The following is an 18,129-nucleotide window of genomic DNA, read 5'->3' on the forward strand; positions in this document are numbered from 1 at the left end:
TTGAATACATTTATATCCGAGAAAAATAATCTGAATACGAGTTTCACGAGCGGTAGTCACACTTCACAAACACAGACGCTCAAATTTTCGTAATGATATACAGCTTCCGTCGTGATCATATTTGGAAGGCCGTAGGAAAATCATTGCGTATTATATCGTCTTATTCCACAAGTTATAAACAATAAACTAAAAAGTTTATTGAAATAATCTATCTGTTAAAAAATTCTTAAATCAGGAATTTATAGTTTTAAGCATGCAGATTCATGTTATGCGTGTTACCTAAAACAAGGTAAATAATCTTAAATGAAAAAACGAAAACAAAGAGGAACAGAAATGCTTATTATTTCCGGATTCCACAGAAGGTTCTTTTAACATAATAAACAAAGATATCTTCTATATTAAACAACGTATAGCAGATAACGCCATTGGAAGAAATAATTTTGTTTAACATTTGACATAAGTTCTAAATCTTTTAAAATCAAACTAGCCCATGGCTGAAAAGAAAGGTTACAAAAATATTTAGTAGATGATTTCATGAAGCAAATTCGTGCTAGACGTATATCATTTAACATGACTGTGATAGTTTTATCTGACTTACTTATACCAAGTTAGCAGAATCATGAGAAACAAACGTCAGTCAGTCGTATTTAATTTGATTTTGATATTTCTATCAAAGAGGTATCAAACATAACATTTCTTTTGCTTTTATTTTACTAATATACCCTTGGTTTTAGCTTTCTTAGAGTCAATGTCTTGCGGTAATATTTCTGCAGTTTGACTCTTTTAACCTATGTAAATAAGTGGTTCTTTCATGTAATTTCAAAGTGAAAAAATGTAACATGATATTTATATAGAAATTTCGCACTACCCTAAAAATGGCAGCATTAGGTAATTCGGAGTGAGAAAATTCCTGAAATTGCTTACTACATTGGCAAATATTGAAATCTTTTCCAAACTGCAGTTCACAGTACTAACGTTGTCAGGAGAGTTATTGCATTCCTTAAATACATCTTACAGACAAAGTTATCATTTAGTTTTTACAAAAATAGACCTAGAGCAAAATGAAAACAATTTTCATCACAATAAATGTCACATATTGACATAAGATTTCAAACAGGGGATATGGAACAGACTAAACTCAACTTCAAAAATATGTAGAGTTTTGAAATCCATTATATACAAGTGGAAGCTTGGTTTCTTTCTTATTTGATATAAACTTATCCTCAGAATATATGGTACAATATATAACAGAGCATAAAAATGTTTAAAATATTGAATACTACATTAAGCACAGTGATAATATAAACAAAACAATAATGAAAACAATTGAAAAAGTTGAATAATATACGTTGAACAACTTTTCTTTTTTAATACTTGGTTTTTTGTCAATATCCTAGTTGGGTTTAATGCTACACCAACACAACTATAGGTCATATGGCGACTTTCAAGCTATTGATGGTAGAGGAAGGTCAAGGTGCCCCTCCGGGCATTATTTTAGACACGAGCGGGCACTTTTGTATACCATCGATCTAATGTAGCCTACTGGCAAGCTTCCTCTCTTTCACTTGCTGTTGAAGTAGAGTCTATGATACCAGGCACATTAATGCACGGTTGTTGTTTCTAAATCTGAAAATACATACAGTAAATGTCAGTATCGACTTCAATATTGGTGAAAACATTTCCATTATTTCAATCTGTTTAAGTCAATGGAAGTGGTACATTGACTTTTAATTAATGCAAGTCTGCAAACAATTTGCACAATATGTTATTATTATTATTATTATTATTATCATCATCAATTTTATCATTATTATTATTATCGATATTTATCACATTACAATCATTTTTCTTAATTATGATTATAACAATACGCTTCCGTTTATTAGTCTTATCAGACAACATTCTGTCTTTCTAATTAAATGCCCCCCCCCCCCCCCCCCACCCCCAATAACTTTTGTCGACATTTCTATATATAATGTATTCAACTTGAAATAGTAATTTTAAGTAATGAAAATATGTCCAACAAACATTTTTTTTGTGTAACTGTTAAAACGCCTTAATATTTGTGTTTGGTGTAATATTTAATTGTCAAGCAAAATAGCACTTTTTGCATTTCTTGCTTTTAATAATGAAGTTGTAAACGCTCAAAACATTGATACATTCAAGGTATACAATAACTGCAATATTTCTTACAAAAATATACTGGTTGGAAAATATTCATTACTAAATTCATTCAAAAGCTCCCATACCATTGTAAACATTATCCGTGTTTCTGGTATTGCCGAGTCTCTCATAGTTATTAGTTTCATTAGCCGCTTCTTGAGTTTCACTTGTATGACCAACATGCTCATTATAATATGTTGGGATCTCAACAGTCTTGTTTGACTATTGACATGATTTTAACTTCTTTGCAATATACCTGTTGTTAAACGGAAAAAATATTACATTTTGGATTTTAAATCTTGACGCGTTCTGAAAGAAGAATTGTTTTATGAAGTATACTATGTTTATATTACGTTAGATCAAATCTAGCCGCATACAGATATGTTCCATGCTTGAATTGAAATAAAAAATTACATACAATATGTATCAGGTTTTTATATATTACTGAAAAGGGTACTTAGGATTGGACCGTTTTTGGCCACCACAAAAATGATGACAAAGTATTTGCCATGTTTTACTACAGCGCACGTATTTATCAAAAATCATCTTAAAAATCTACAATTGTTTATGGAACATTTTTTTTAGAATTGTGTGCTATTGTAAAACGAAACATTAGCGTAACTTGCGGTATACTTAACTAAGGGTCAACAAAAATATCATATGATAAATGTTACAGATTATTTAAACAAGAGGGCCAAGATGACCCTAGGTCGCTCACCTGAGTAACACACCATAACAGTGTAAACATGTTTGACGTAGTGATTTTATGGAGACAAATATTCTGACCAATTTTCATTAAGATTGGACCAAAAATGTGGCCTCTTGAGTGTAAACAAGCACTTTTTTATTTGATGTAGTGACATAGATTTGACACCAAATGTCCTAGATTAAAACTTGTCAAAGATTCTATTAGAACAAACGTTCTGACAAAGTTTCGGGAATATTGGAGCAAAAAAATGGCCTCTAGAGCGTAAACAAGATTTTCCTTTGATTTGACATAGTGACCTTGTTTTTGACTACACATGACATAGATTCAAAATCATTCATGACTTCATAATAACATATATTCTGACAAGTTGTATGAAGATAGAATCAAATATGTGGCCCCTAGAGTGTAAACATGTTTTGTATTTGATTTGATCATGTGATCTACGTTTTGACCCCACGTGACCCAGATAAAAACTCTAACGAGATCTTATGGAGAAAAACATTCTGATTAAGTTTCATGCACATCAAATGGAAACTGCAGCCCCTATTGCACACACACTGCTTTTTTTCTTTTATTTGACGGTGTGACCTAGTTTTTGAACCCACATAACCTAGATTCGAACTTGACTTATAAGTCGTTAAGAAAACGACAAACATTCTGACCAATTCTCTTGAGTTTTTAATCTGTCGACTTTAGAGTGTTAACAAGACTTTCCTTTGATCTTGCCTACTGACCTAGTTTTGACCTCACATAGCCCAGTTTCAAACTTGGTCTAGACATCTTTAAAACAAATATTTTAACCAAGTTTCATAAAGATTGGATCGCAACTGTGGCCTCTAGAGTGTTTACAAGGCAAATGTTGACGGACGACTGACGACGCCGGAAATTGACCGGTCACAATAGCTCACCTTAAGCACTTCGTGCTCAGGTGAGCTAAAAACCATTGTAAACATACTTATATAAGGTTACTCAAAAATGGATAAACTGATAACAAATTTGCCAGAGAAACGGTCCAGACTAAGGAAAATAACTGAAACCCTGAAACTAAAAGTTCCACGGAAAGAATGCAATATTTCATTATTTTATTTCCAATAACGTTTAAAATTACATGAACGTGTTACACGTGCTGAATAAATAACGACAAATATTTGCAAGAGTAAATTTGGCGTATTTCTTACAAGTTGACTGTGGATGAGTATAAACATTAGAAATCTGAATATGTTTTGCATTTCGAATTCAAAATGTCTAAACTTTACCGTCTCCTTAGTTTATATAATGCAACTGTAGTTCCCACAACAGCTATAGATACTCCTACACCCGAAAAAAGCCTCCAATGAAAACGCTTGTGTGGTCACCATTTTCTCTACTGTCATACTGGGTAGATACTTGTGTTTGCGTTTTCGTTGCTTCTATGATATAAATGTTGGTTTCAAAATGTTTTCTCATTTCTTACTATTATTTGTATTTTCAAAAGAAAACAGAAGTATTAAGACATATAACATGATCATTGTTATCTTCTTAAAAGTAGCTACGAATAAAGTAGGCTAATTTCATTGATACCTATACAGAACAGCTTCCAGTATAAATAAATGTTCTGTAAGGAATGATTAAATGTATTGTTAAGAAATATTGTGTTGATATTGTATCAGATACATTCTGTAAGATATATGCAAAAAAATAGTGTGTTTTTACGCAATTAAACTAGTAAAGTGTATTTACATGAATGAACTTCCTGAAATAAATTGTATGCTCGTTTGCTTATAATATAATTACCTTCAGACACTTTCGTTGTTTTGCCTGTACCTTCAGACACTATCGTTGTTTTGCTCGTAGCAACAATCATATCGCATTTGTCTCCACTGCTTCCGTTCTTACATCCATGTTTACATGTCCCGTTGCTTCTCTCGCATATTGCTGATAAACTGTTATTAATACAACCGCTAGAACAAAACTGATCGCAAACAGGACCCCAAAAATTGTGTTCACATCCATTTAAACAATATCCATCATTTAAGCTACATGTTTGTTTGCCTTCTTCTGTGGTACATGACGGATTGCAAACTGTATTACAATTTACAGTGTAAAAGTCACCTTTACACTGTTGACAAATCTCCCTATTACTTTTGTCGCATGTCATACATTTATCTGAACACTGGTCAGAACATCTTTCACCAGTCCATCCAGCATAGCAACTTCCTAAGCATATCCCATCGTCATCACAATAAGAAGAACATTCTTCAGAACATCTTTTTGTATTCGATATGCATATGCTACCATTAAATGTAGATCCTTGAGGGCAATCTGTGCATACCAACGCGTCATCCTGGATTTTGCACTGTTTGCAGTTATGAATAGCACAATAATTTGAACAGTTTGATCCTAATGAGCAACTTATACAGTGAACAAACACTTTTCCATTTGAATGAAACTGATACAAATGGAAACCGTCATTACAAACACGACATGTTCTTGTGTCATTACAATATCTACAATTTGTCGGACATGTCTGACAAATTGTTCCAAACTCAGTTTGGTACTCGAAATATCCTTGTTTACATCCACTGGTGCATCTACGTAAATCACAAATATTACCCTCACAGAAGCTACAATTATGTTGACACTGTAAGCCGTACAGTCCAGGTTTACACTGAACACAATAGCCAGTGTCCGATTGGCATTCTTTATTATGACAACTTTCTGCGCAGTTGCGCCGACATTGAACATCTGAACCATATGTACCTGGTTTGCACGAAGGACAGTCATCATATCCGTTACAACTGCTGCAGTCTCCGGGGCATGGAGTACAGAAGCCAATGGATAAATAATATGATGATTCGCATTTCAAGCATGTTGAATCGGAACAGGAAGTGCAACCAACAGAACATTCTAAAGATAGATTGGAATTTTTAAAATATATAAATTAATGATATTCATAAACCACTTAATATGTATGAACATGGTTTGAATTTCTATCGTGACTTGTAAAGCGTGCAAAATGAATTTGTTTATCAATACTATCAATAAAGATATTACATGCTATTTTAAGACAAACAAACAAAATATATAAGATAGTTGTATAATCATTATTCATGAATAGTATTCTTATCTGAGTGATTTGATTTAAACGTTCAAATACACTTTATGACAATTCCCAATTGCGTTTGCCCTTTTCCGTTGTCTCATAAAAAGCAAAGTTCGTACTTAAATAAGGGACACAATACAGACATTTGCTTCCTTCTCCGTGTTTATAAACTCAAAAATAAAATGCTAAACTGTCATTTGTAGCAAAAGTTAACTCACCAGTCAGAACAGTATCTGTGGAAAATGCCACAAGTAATACTACTGTACTTAAGCTGAGGGCCATTATCCAATGTTGTACTCTAAAATATAGAAAATAATGGGCTTTGACAATATCTGCTATACTACGATACATGCACATACTACGTAAAATCTGTACTACTCCCGCACTATAATTTAAGCGACAGCATGCTTATATTATTGTTTGATTGTTATGGTTCTCATGCATCGTTGAACTCAAAATGGTTGTCAATGAAAATAACTGCATACTGTAATGTTATACAAAAATATTTTCTGTATTGAAACGCTTTAAGGAAGAAAAATCATAATTATCAAACATGTTATCGTCTGAGTTATCGTGCGGGATTTATACACAATTTCATTTACCTATAGACGTAAGTAAGCATTCATACAGTCTCAGTTTAAACTTTAAAAGTTAGAATCATAAAACACACTAACTTTAGTTACAGATTCAGTGAGCAAGATACATTTACCTAAATAATACTAACGATTTAAAGTAAATGAGAAATAAAAGCATTTCTTGGATATCAACAATAGCATGTTCCTACCTGTGCTAGATCCAAGTTATTTAATCTAAAACCATGATTTTCAACTGCTGAAGGAAAACCTTTAAAGTAAACGCTATATTTACTGGACTTACAAGCGTTCACCACTTGAGAACATATTTAAAACTTCCTTTTAGAATAGGTATCATATAACACACAAGTGTATAGATGGCTGCGGTAATGGGTACGCTTGAATTGGTAGGGTAAATAGATCTATATTATCTTTATAAACAATTGAGTGAAACGACAAAATAGTTCAGGCAGAGATAAACATCGAACCCTAGAAATCGTCTAGCACTTACAAATTGGTAACATCAGATCTTCTTGTTGGTAAATCTCACTCAAACAATCAGCAAAGTAAATAGCGCTAAAAGAATGTCCTGTCCTGTACAGGCCAATAAACAGCGATTGATGTTTTTTAATATTTCAATACATATAAAATTAGTACATGGTTTTTCTGGAAAGGGATTTTAATTTACATTTATTGCTTTCTGAATGCATTAGCAAGTTGGTCCATCACATCAACAGATAAACCACCAGTACGATTAAAAATTAAAAACAACGAGTGAGAGGCATTCCGGACTTAGATGAAAGGTCATTTCACATACTATTACGCTTTTATGAAACTTTATGATTGACAATATGGTGCATTTTTCTATGGTTGCCATGTGAACGTCTTTGGTTGCGAAATACATTGTGATGATCTGGGACCGATAAACATTATAACCGTCTTACGTTATATGGTTTCTAATATATCTTACATTTATCTGTTTGATTTGAAGTAAAATTTCAACTTTTCATAAATTGCCACATACATTAAATTATGTGATCACACATTTAAGGGGACGCAGACTCTGAAAGTAGAAAAAAGTGGGTTGGGTATGATAAAATTTATCTGCAAAAAAGTACAAAGTTTTGGTACATGAAATGGATACTGTTTCAACTGTTATTAGTACACAAAGGAATGCTCACTAAAATAAAGATGAAAAATCTCAAATAAGGAAGTTATTGTTTAATTACATAGGACTCACTGTGTACATTCAAAGTCAACAATTAATAATGTTTTGTGTGAAATTAATAGCGCTTTATCTTGTCCAAACATTCATCAATATCCTACAGATTATAATTTGAAGACAAAAGTGAAATAAGTTCACTATCTTTATTTTCATTTTGCATACCTAAGCTAAAACGCAGTATTTAGTTTGTTTACAAAGTAGTACATATGAAAAGATATGGTGGTCAAGGAAGGCCACACTCTAAAACTAAAAGAGTATATTCCCTTTAGTGCATTAAACAATTATTGTTACAAAAGGCGAGTTGCTTGCAATAAGGGCATAAAAATGATTCCATTATCAATTTTCAACTTGGTATTCACGAAATAAAATGCACATAAATATCAAAACACATTCAACAAACTTTTGAAAATATATATTTTCTTAAAAATCTTTAAATTGGCTGAGAGATCAAATCAATATCAATACGTGCAAAATAACTTTCAAACCTCATAAACAAAACTTACTAATTAAACAACAGGAATGCCAATGATCATACTCGACAAAAATACAATTATCTTCACTTTTATACCATTTAAAATGTGTACTCGAATTTTGCACCGTACTTTTCATTTCTATGTTTCCATGTGTTTCACGAGACTGCTGTCTTTCACGTAAAAATTAGGGGTCAGACAAGTTGTAAATGCAATACCATCTAAACGTAATTAATTGATAAAGCAGTTCAAGGAAAACTTTATCTCCTAAGGTAATAAAAATGTAGAATGATGTATTAACAACTTCACTTACACTGATCTGAGTAGCAGTCAATTTGTATGCGACTTTATTAATTCATTGTTGTCAAAAATTATAAAAATTATAACGGAAGTGCCTCACAACTGAAAGCGGAAAAGACTTCGATTAGGAAAATAGTCCGCTGTAAGTAATATTTTATGATAAATGTCCATTGGAATCATTAATTTACAGATATTGAAGACTAATTATCTGAATAGGATTCATTATTTGATAAGAAATTATAAACATTGATCTTGTTTCCCGTTGTATGATTAGAGTTACCGTTCGTCCGGCGCAGTAATACTTTTTGCAGTGAATCCCCGAGAAGTCGTGAAACAATTAAAAACCACATAAATAAACTAAAATTATCACTTTTTTAAGAGCAATTTCAAGTGATCGACGTTAAGTAGGTAACCCACCAGACAAGTGTAGCATCTTTGATACCTGTACTAAGGTATTCATTCGTACAATGTCATGTTATGCCCTTGCAATGCTAATCCCACTCAGATATTTTTATTTACATTTTTATCAATGAGAAAGATGGCGTCGATCCCGAGTTGAGATCACGGAGCGTTAAAGTTTTACCTGTTTAAGCAAACCTGGCACGTTAGAACGAAAACCTCAGCAGTACAACATTTTTTGTTACACTGGTATTGTACAAAACCTGCTTTTCTTTATATAAAAGCTTAATATTTTGGTTTGTATGTTCTTTCACGAAGACATCTGTTTTCTTATTACATTCATAGTACTACATGCTTATCCACAAAGTACTGAATATTACAGGTGTCCATGAGTATTATATCAATTTAGGAATAGGTTTTTTATCTTACCACCATCAATTCCTTAAAAATCCCATCCTTCCTCATTTCTGCATGACGTGTGAAAGTAGCAGTACGCGTCCAATTAAAATGATATGTAATGAAGTTAGATCATGTACATATTTGCCGTTCGCTGTAGGAACATTTAATAATTTTTATTCACGTCTATTCATTTCTAATTAATATGCTATATTTCTTGTATAAAACTTTACAAGTTTTTTCTTCTTCTTCTATAGCAATGACTCACGTCCATAACTGATACATCATGGTCTTTTAATAACCCTCATATGTAACGAGCAAACAAGGTATCAATTCTTCTTTTCAGACACAATGTTAAAATATCTGAAAATCAACTGTTTCAAATACGTGTTGTCAAATGCAATATTTCAAGACTTCCACTTTTGTATACATATAAACATATATATGACATTTATTGATCTTAACTTTTATGGTATATAATACAAGGTTGCAACTGGCTGTGTAATAATCAGCTTTGCAACTTAAACAACTGCCAATGTTACCTTTCTCGGATGCCAGATGTTATCAGTCACTCCTACACTGTAGCCACAAAGACATATTCCATCGTCACCACAATAAATAGAACATTCCTTAGATCAATTGTTGGTATTTGGTATGCCTATATCACCACTGAATCTGTATCTGTGCAAACCAAAGAGTCATGGATTTTGTACTGATTGGAGCCGTGAGAAACACAGTAATTAAAACAGATGGCTTCATGCGAACATTCCACACAGTGAACAAAATCATTTATATGTATGAAACTGATAGAAATGAAACATGACATAGACTTGAACCATTACAATGTTTGCGTATAGTATAATTAGTATGACCATTCAAAGCCCAAGCAAGTTGAACGGGAGCAGCTTGTACATCTAGTAGAACATTCTCAAATATGGAAGAAAGCATGATATATTTGCATTTTTCATCAGTTCATCAGATACATATGAGAACTGAGAACTGAGATTGACATTTGATCCTTTCCTGAAAACGGACATGAAAATAGGCAGCACTTCACACGCCCTATAGCACAAACTGATTCCGCCATTATTTAGCTTTACTGTTTGTTTTTGCATTCAACGTTTCAGAAGAATCTTTTTATTATATTGATTTGTATGCCCCCGAAGATACGCACTGTCCGTCCGTATGTGTGTCCGTGCTTCCCGTGTAAATTCTTGGGCTGTAACTCTGCGATCCATAAAGGGATTTTGAAATAACATAGCATAAATGTTCACAATAATGAGACGACGTGTCATGCGCAAGACCCAGACCCCTAGCTCCAAGGTCAACGTCACACTTAGAGGTCGAAGGTTAACAGGGTCTGTTTCGTGTCTGGTCAATAACTCTGCCATCCATGAAGCAATTTTAAAATAACTTGGCAAAAATGTTTACCATAATAAGACGATGTGTCATGCGCAAGATTTAGACCCATATCTCTAAGGTCAAGGTCACACTTAGAGGTTTAAAGGTTGACATGGTCTGTTTCTTATCCGGTCCATAACTCTGCCATCGATGAAGGGATTTTAAAATTAATTGGCATAAATGTTCTCTATAATGAGATGACGTGTCATGCGTCATACCAAATCCCTAGCTCCAAGGTCATGGTCAAACTTAGAAGTCAAAGTAAACATGGTCTGTTTATTGTCTGGTCCATAACTCTGCCATTTAAATTTGAAAATAATTTGACACAACTGTTAACAATATTGAGAAGTTGTGTCGCGCGTATAACACGGGTCTCTCAGGTCGGGATCAAGGTTACAAAATGATTCATACCCAAACTTTTCTGGCATATTTTGCGCAGACAACTGTAGCATTCTTTGGAACGCTTCGGTGGCATTTGTCACTAATAGTGACAGCTCCTGTTAAGCTTTCGTCTATTTTACAAATACATTGGATTGAATCGGTGGTCCCAAAACTACTAAAACTGGCATGGTTATCCCGTTAGCTAGGTGCACGAGGTCTACCTGACCTAGGAAGATCGTGAACGTCACCATCAACAAATGCGTACAAGATAATCTGACCAAATTTATCTCATCTAGAACAAAACTTCAATGTGGCTAGCAATACAGAAGGTCATCATTTTATGACGCGTATTATATTGAAACACATTTCTATTGCAAAATTAGGCATTAGGGAGCTCTTACTGTTGTTGTGATAGTTAATATCATCTATACACAGAACGCGATGAAGCAAGACTTTTCATAAGAGGTAATGAAATTCAAGTCTTACCTTAGGTCTAAATTAAACAGCTAATATTTTTTAACTTCCTTGCTTTAAATACAAAGATTTTATTCATTGATCTGAAAAGGAGAACCTTTAAAACACGCACATCAGTTGATAAGGGAAACTGAAGTCTCTGTACTTCCTGTTTGGATAAAAAATGATATCAATTACATAATGACATTTTTGATGAAGAGTTTATAAGACTTTTCCTAAATGATTAATCGAATTAAGTGAACTCGACACGATAATGAGGGGACATATTACAAATAAACCCTCGTTTTGGTCGTGTGCGGGAGTGAGGAGGTGAATATCTTTACTTTGAAAGTGTATCTTGTATCCTGATGCAAGATTATTTGATCAATCTATGTTATTCAAGGGTGTGCAATAATAAACAGTGACTCAGTCTGCTGTCTAACATAGAAATATCCGAACTGAAGGTCTCCGATTAAACTGCCACTGCCACTGGCATCGTATTTAGGAACAATCCTCATCGAGTTTATAAGTTAAGGAAAATATTTGCGTAGGTATTTTTTTTGTAAACAGAAACATATCTGGCGACTAGGAATGCTGTGTAGCAAAAATGTATATAACACTTTTGACGAAATAGGTTATAATGTTTATGACGTTTTTTTCTGTAAGAACAATGTTAGTGTAACTTTTTAATATAAGTGATAGGGTTCTGATACAAATTATTACACAGTTTAGTACGTTTGATAAGCAATTAATCAGTCAGCTTTTGAAGATGATTTCTTACAACTATTCCGCTTGGCTTGAGTTTGTTTAAGACAACTGTGCAAAATTGCTTCGAAATACAATTAAATTGTGTTTTGAATGTGGTAAACAAAATTCCCCATAGTACATTTTGATGTTAGTTAAACAGAATACAGTTAGAGAAATATGTTCTAGAAATGGAGTGTTAAACTGAAAGATCTTAAATAACACGAAATTACCTAACCAGATATATTTTTCTAATAGGACAAAAATCTGTTTATATACGAGTGTTGATTTTAACTTTGTTTCTGGTAAATAAAGCAAAAGAATATGGATTGAAGTTGGCGTTATTATACGTAAATTAATTAAATCTGTGTGAATAATTGTTTTAAGAATTTTGACCAAAAAAAAACAACACTTAATTTACCATTTTGTCTCATTTAAACAAAATCAGATGATAAATGTTGAAAATTACAAATGAATGTGTTTACGGCACCTACACTCGATTAGTTAGGATTGACAATTCTCATTTAAATGCACTTATGAGTGTTTTCATTTATAGTACGTTGTACGCATAAATGAAAATCTCAATGATACAGAATAAATCACCTGTTTATGGTGCTTGGGTCTCGTTTCGTTTGTACGTTCAATGTGTCCTTTAAAGAGAGATTCAATTTTCTCCGTTATGTTATAATATGAAAATAAGAATGTCCTTTGTCTTGAAAATCACTTGCTTGTCATTGGATAGAATGAATGATTGAACTATAAATCATTCAAGCATGACATACTTGGAACAAGGGGAATTCCTGAAAAAAAAATCCGTATTTGAGCATATTGCTTACACCAGTTCCTCAAAGTATTGACCCTTATTAGAAACGCACTTTTCTATCGGGTCTGAAAGCTGCAGAGTAGTCTACCCTTGGTATAGTATGCAGATACTGATACACGAAGGACGCTTCTAGAGTTGTAGCGACGCACAGACAGCATTGTTTTCTAGGTCGAGCATATATGAGGGTGTGGCAATTGCTTGACTTGCTGGTCCTGTAAAGACTGCTATACAATATTGCTCTCGTGTGCAGATGCATAGTCATGAATAAGGCAGGTGCCCCGTTAACAATTTTGTGGGCGACGTTAAATGTAGTTTTCCAATTGAGTTTAGAACCTTGTCCCAAAACACTTTTTAGTAATATATCTGCCGGGTACACTGGGTATTTGCGGAATTGAAGAAAAGTGTTTAAAGAACCTGTTTGAAATTTTGAGTTCTTTTGCGATAACTGGTCGTTCTTGCTATTTCCTAAGCAACTCTTTGTTTTATATCCACCTTTGAGGTTCTAAATAATATACCTATGTCCAGTCTCCTATGAGAAGTTCACAAACCCCTTTTCATCTGATTTTTTTTATAGATTTATAAGTTGTTTTTGCAGTATTGCACCCTTTGGAATTTTGGTCAAAAGTTGGGGTACCCACCATACATACACCTTCTAAATTTCAAATGGTTAGTCAGAATTTCATGAACACTTCCTAATGAAATGATCGCTGATGTAGCTATTTGGGAAACTGTATAACTTGATTCATCTACTACATTGTACAAGTTAGATCTTGATTTAGATTCTCCTTTAAACACCATACCCACCTACAAATAGTGACATTGGATTTGGAAAAAAATAAACGTAAATAGTTTAAAATTCTTGCAGAATCTGGTTGGCTGGTATATTGGGAGAACAACGCATCTTTATGTTCTAGCTTACGACAAGGAAACGCCCGTATATACGAGGGTGGTTTGTTTAAACACTTGTATCTCAGCTATAATAAAACAAATGGTGTTAAAATGTTCAACGTAAACAGCTATTGAAACCGCCAAGAAGTCTGTAATAGTTTCTATGGCAGCGAGTTAGTCTAAAATTTTCTGATTTCCACTCATATTATTTATAAAATTGTGTCTCATTTGTAGAACGTTTACAAAATAAGGATATTTTATGCACAATATTATATCATTGTCATTGTTCATCAAATTTTATATACAAATGGGCTTTATTTTCCTGCGACAACGACAGACATTAGCTTTAGTTTAGTTCGTACTCATGCGTTTTTGCTCTATTGTGAAGAAAGCTTCGAGCCTATTTGAATCACTCTTAAGTCTGCTTTCAGGGAAAAAGTATTTTTGTTATATGAGATGTGGTCGTGATTGAATGGACTTTAAACCCACGACCCCCGGGTTTTGAGCGGTCGGCACCTTTTCCACTAGACCACTGGCCGTGCTTTAAAGTCATAAGCAATAAAGACTTATAATCTTTTAAATTCCATTTGAAATATTCTCACGACGATGTTTGTGCTGCTTCACATCTGAAAACAGTTTTACAATGAACATTGACGTGTTTTATACCATTAATTACAATGAATACGTCCATAATGCTATTACTTGTTTGGGCCAATGAATTTTGAAACAGTCTTACTTCATTTCTAATACTGTACGGTTGTCTAATGGCATCTACATTTTTATAATTTCGTATGTTGCTAAGATTAAATTTGCATAAATTATCAATTACATGATTTCTTCTTTTTGCATGCATAGTTTCGAGATGGACACTATAAACACAATTCATATTTTTGTGAAGCATTTTGAAAAAGCTTTCCGTGACCATTACATTAATTCTAATATAAATGTTTGTTGTTCTCATGTTTATTGTTCTCAGCCATGATATTTTATTGTTTCGTATTCGCAGTCAACATTTTATTCTAAAAAATTTACTTGAACATCGCATCTGTGAGAATTTACATGTACACAATTACTTTGATTTTTCCATAGAAATTACATTTTTGATAAAAGGGAAGTCACATTAAGCTAAAACTTCTACATATCTATATAAACTTCCAGTGACTTTCATAGATATGGCACCAATATTACAAGTTTTTAAATGACACTCATATATATGATTCTATTAAGGCATAACAGTTTTAGAGATGCTGAAAATTAACTGTTGAGTATACGTTCATAATATATCATGTACATAATCAACTTATAGATCTTAAGAGTTTATTAATACATAAAACACAAACATATTATATAATAATTTCAAGCCCACCCGTTTAGCTAAATAGGGAGAGCGCAAATCTACGGATCGCGGGGTCGTGAGTTCGACCCCTTGGCGGGGCATATGTTCCCCGTGACGCCTTGATAAAAGACATTGTGTCTGAAACATTCGTCCTCCACCTCTGATTCATGTGGGGAAGTTTGCATTTACTTGCGGAGAACAGGTTTGTACTGGTACAGAATCTAGGAACGATGGTTAGGTTAACTGCCCGTCATTACATAACTAAAATACTGTTGGAAAACGGCGTTAAAAACACAAACAAACAAAAATCAAATAAATTTGAATATCTTAAAATGTTCTGTATCACAACACAAACGCATTAAAATAGTTCTACTTGATATCTATTGAATATAAATATGTAATAAATTATTGCTTTTCACGATACTAGGGATTTGATTAACATGATAAAGTTTTAAACTTCAGTATCGTTCATACAAATTTCTATTCAAAATTACCGAGTTGTAACAGGAAGTTGCAAAACATTTCTTCAAAACTTTGATTTAATGACTCAAACTATCCGTCTTAAATCCGTCTTAAATACATCTCATGTTGTGTTTAACATAAACTTGAAATATTTATATAAAATGTCATCATTTTATTTTCACACTGCATTTGAATCTTATGTGCAATAAAATATTCTTCATGGAAGAGAGATAACTGTTTTTCCTTTGAGATCATATCTTAAGAAAACTTTTTTCCGGATATTATGGAAATTCTCAAATAAAATATAAGTTTCAAGTCTTATTTGGTAGGTGATAGAAATATCACAAAAAGTAGAAATATATCATACAAAACGTATAATTTTGTATTTTATTTAACAATTATTTTCATGCGAAATCAAATCCGAGCATACAGAACTACCTTAGAAAAGACTCTATGAAGACAAAATTGATTGCAATCAGGTGTTTAGTTAAAACGGCTGTAGAGATTATGACTTGCAATTAAAGAATGCGTTGAAAATGCTAATTATGTTTGAAAATGTCATGTTTTGAACTTTTAACAAAAGTTCACTATCAGTAAGGTTCATAATACCGCTTTGCTAGATGATATAATGGCTGCAACAATAATAGACCTTCATAATCTCAAAAAGAAGCCGACTTTTTCTGAGGGCCCCACTGAATGGTAACACCGTTTATTTTCAAAAAGGCAAATATACATTATATATAAAATACAGTGCATGAAGTATAACTGGCAATTTAACTGTGAGAAATTATCAGTAATTACTCAAGATCATATCATATTAAGTTTGGTTCTGTGTTTCATCAGGAATAAAGTTTTGTTTATCCTACACAAATAATTCTAACATTATTTATTTTTCAAAACACAAATTGCCTTACCAAGCGAAAAATTGAACAAAAGCTCGTAGAACACGAAACGTCCCCTAGATGCTTTCAGTAATTGCACAAAGAACAGAAATTATTTGCCCACTGTAAACAAAAGTTCTACTGATCTGGTTCAATGTGACCTTGACCTTTAACCTATTGACCTCAAAGTCAACAGGGGTCATCTGCTGCTCATGATCAACCTCCTTATTAAATTTTGTGATCCTAGGTCCAAGCGTTCTCAAGTAATCCTCTGGAAACTGTTTAACTGTTCCGGGTCACTGTAACCTTGACCTTTGACCTACTGATCTCAAAATCAACAGGGGTCATCTGCTGGTCAGGCCTAATCTCTCTGTTAACTTTCATGATCCTTGGCCAAAGCCTTCTTAAGTTATCGTCTGGAAACCATTTTACTGTTCCTGGCCAATGTGACCTTGAACTTTGACCTAATGACCTCAAAATCAAAAGGAGTCATCTGCTGGTCATGACCAATCTCCCTCTAAATTTTCCTGATCCTAGGCCTAAGCGTTCTACTAATTTCAAAATCAATAGGAATCATTTGCTGGTGATGACCAACCTCCTTATCAACTTTCATGATTTTAGGCCTAAGCATTCTTGAGTTATCATCTGGAAACCGTTTAACTGTTTCGGGACACTGTGACCTTGATCTTTAACCTACTGACCTCAAAATCAATAGCGATCATCTGCTGGTCATAACCAACCTTCCTATCAATCTTTAATAATCCTAGGCCCAAGCGTTCTTGATTTATCATCCAGAAACCATTTAACTGTTTCGGGTCACTGTGACCTTGACCTTTGACATACTGATCTCAAAATCAATAGGGGTCACCTGCTGGTGATGACTAACCTCCCTATTAACTTTCATGATCCTAGGCCTAAGCGTTCTTGAGTCATCATCCGGGAACGGATTGGTCTACATACCGACCGACCGACAGACCGACCGACAGACAGACCGACCGACCGACATGTGCAAAAAAAAAAACAAAGACAAAAATCAAACAGGGAATGCCACGTACCAAAAACGCAGCCTCCCCAAAACGAAACCCACAGCACGCAGACGCGCAGACCACAAACACACACTCATACACGCGTATACACACAAAGCCAGCACACCAGGACAAAACGAACAAACAAAGGAACACAGTGGGGCACCGCCTTGGAACGGTCAGTGGCAAAAACACCACTGGGGAGCTTAAACCGGTTTATGGTGCGCACCCAACCTCACTCTTACCCCCACCATGTTCCAAAGACACGGGACAGTGTAAATAAAAGTAATCCCCTCCAGGTGAATCTCTAACACACGTAATGGAAACAAAGAGGCATGGCATGTAAAACACAGAAATGCTCGTGTATAAATATTTAAAAAGCGAACCAAAAATGTATGTACTCAGTGCCTTTTCAGAAG

The 18,129-nt window shown here is 33.7% G+C and overlaps 1 protein-coding gene across 1 annotated transcript in view; it reads right to left on the reverse strand.

Moving 5' to 3' along the window:
• Nucleotides 1-320: 320 nt before the first annotated feature.
• LOC123538963 (multiple epidermal growth factor-like domains protein 10) overlaps nucleotides 321-18,129 on the reverse strand; it is a 51,469-nt gene continuing 33,660 nt past the window's right edge. The window contains exon 5 of the mRNA XM_053530141.1: nucleotides 321-1,626. Coding sequence (XP_053386116.1) covers nucleotides 1,601-1,626 — 26 coding nt within the window. The 3' untranslated portion in view covers nucleotides 321-1,600. The remainder of the gene's footprint in view (nucleotides 1,627-18,129) is intronic.

This window comes from Mercenaria mercenaria, chromosome 18 (assembly GCF_021730395.1).
Source record: "Mercenaria mercenaria strain notata chromosome 18, MADL_Memer_1, whole genome shotgun sequence".
In the NCBI taxonomy this organism is placed as follows: Eukaryota; Metazoa; Mollusca; class Bivalvia; order Venerida; family Veneridae; genus Mercenaria; species Mercenaria mercenaria.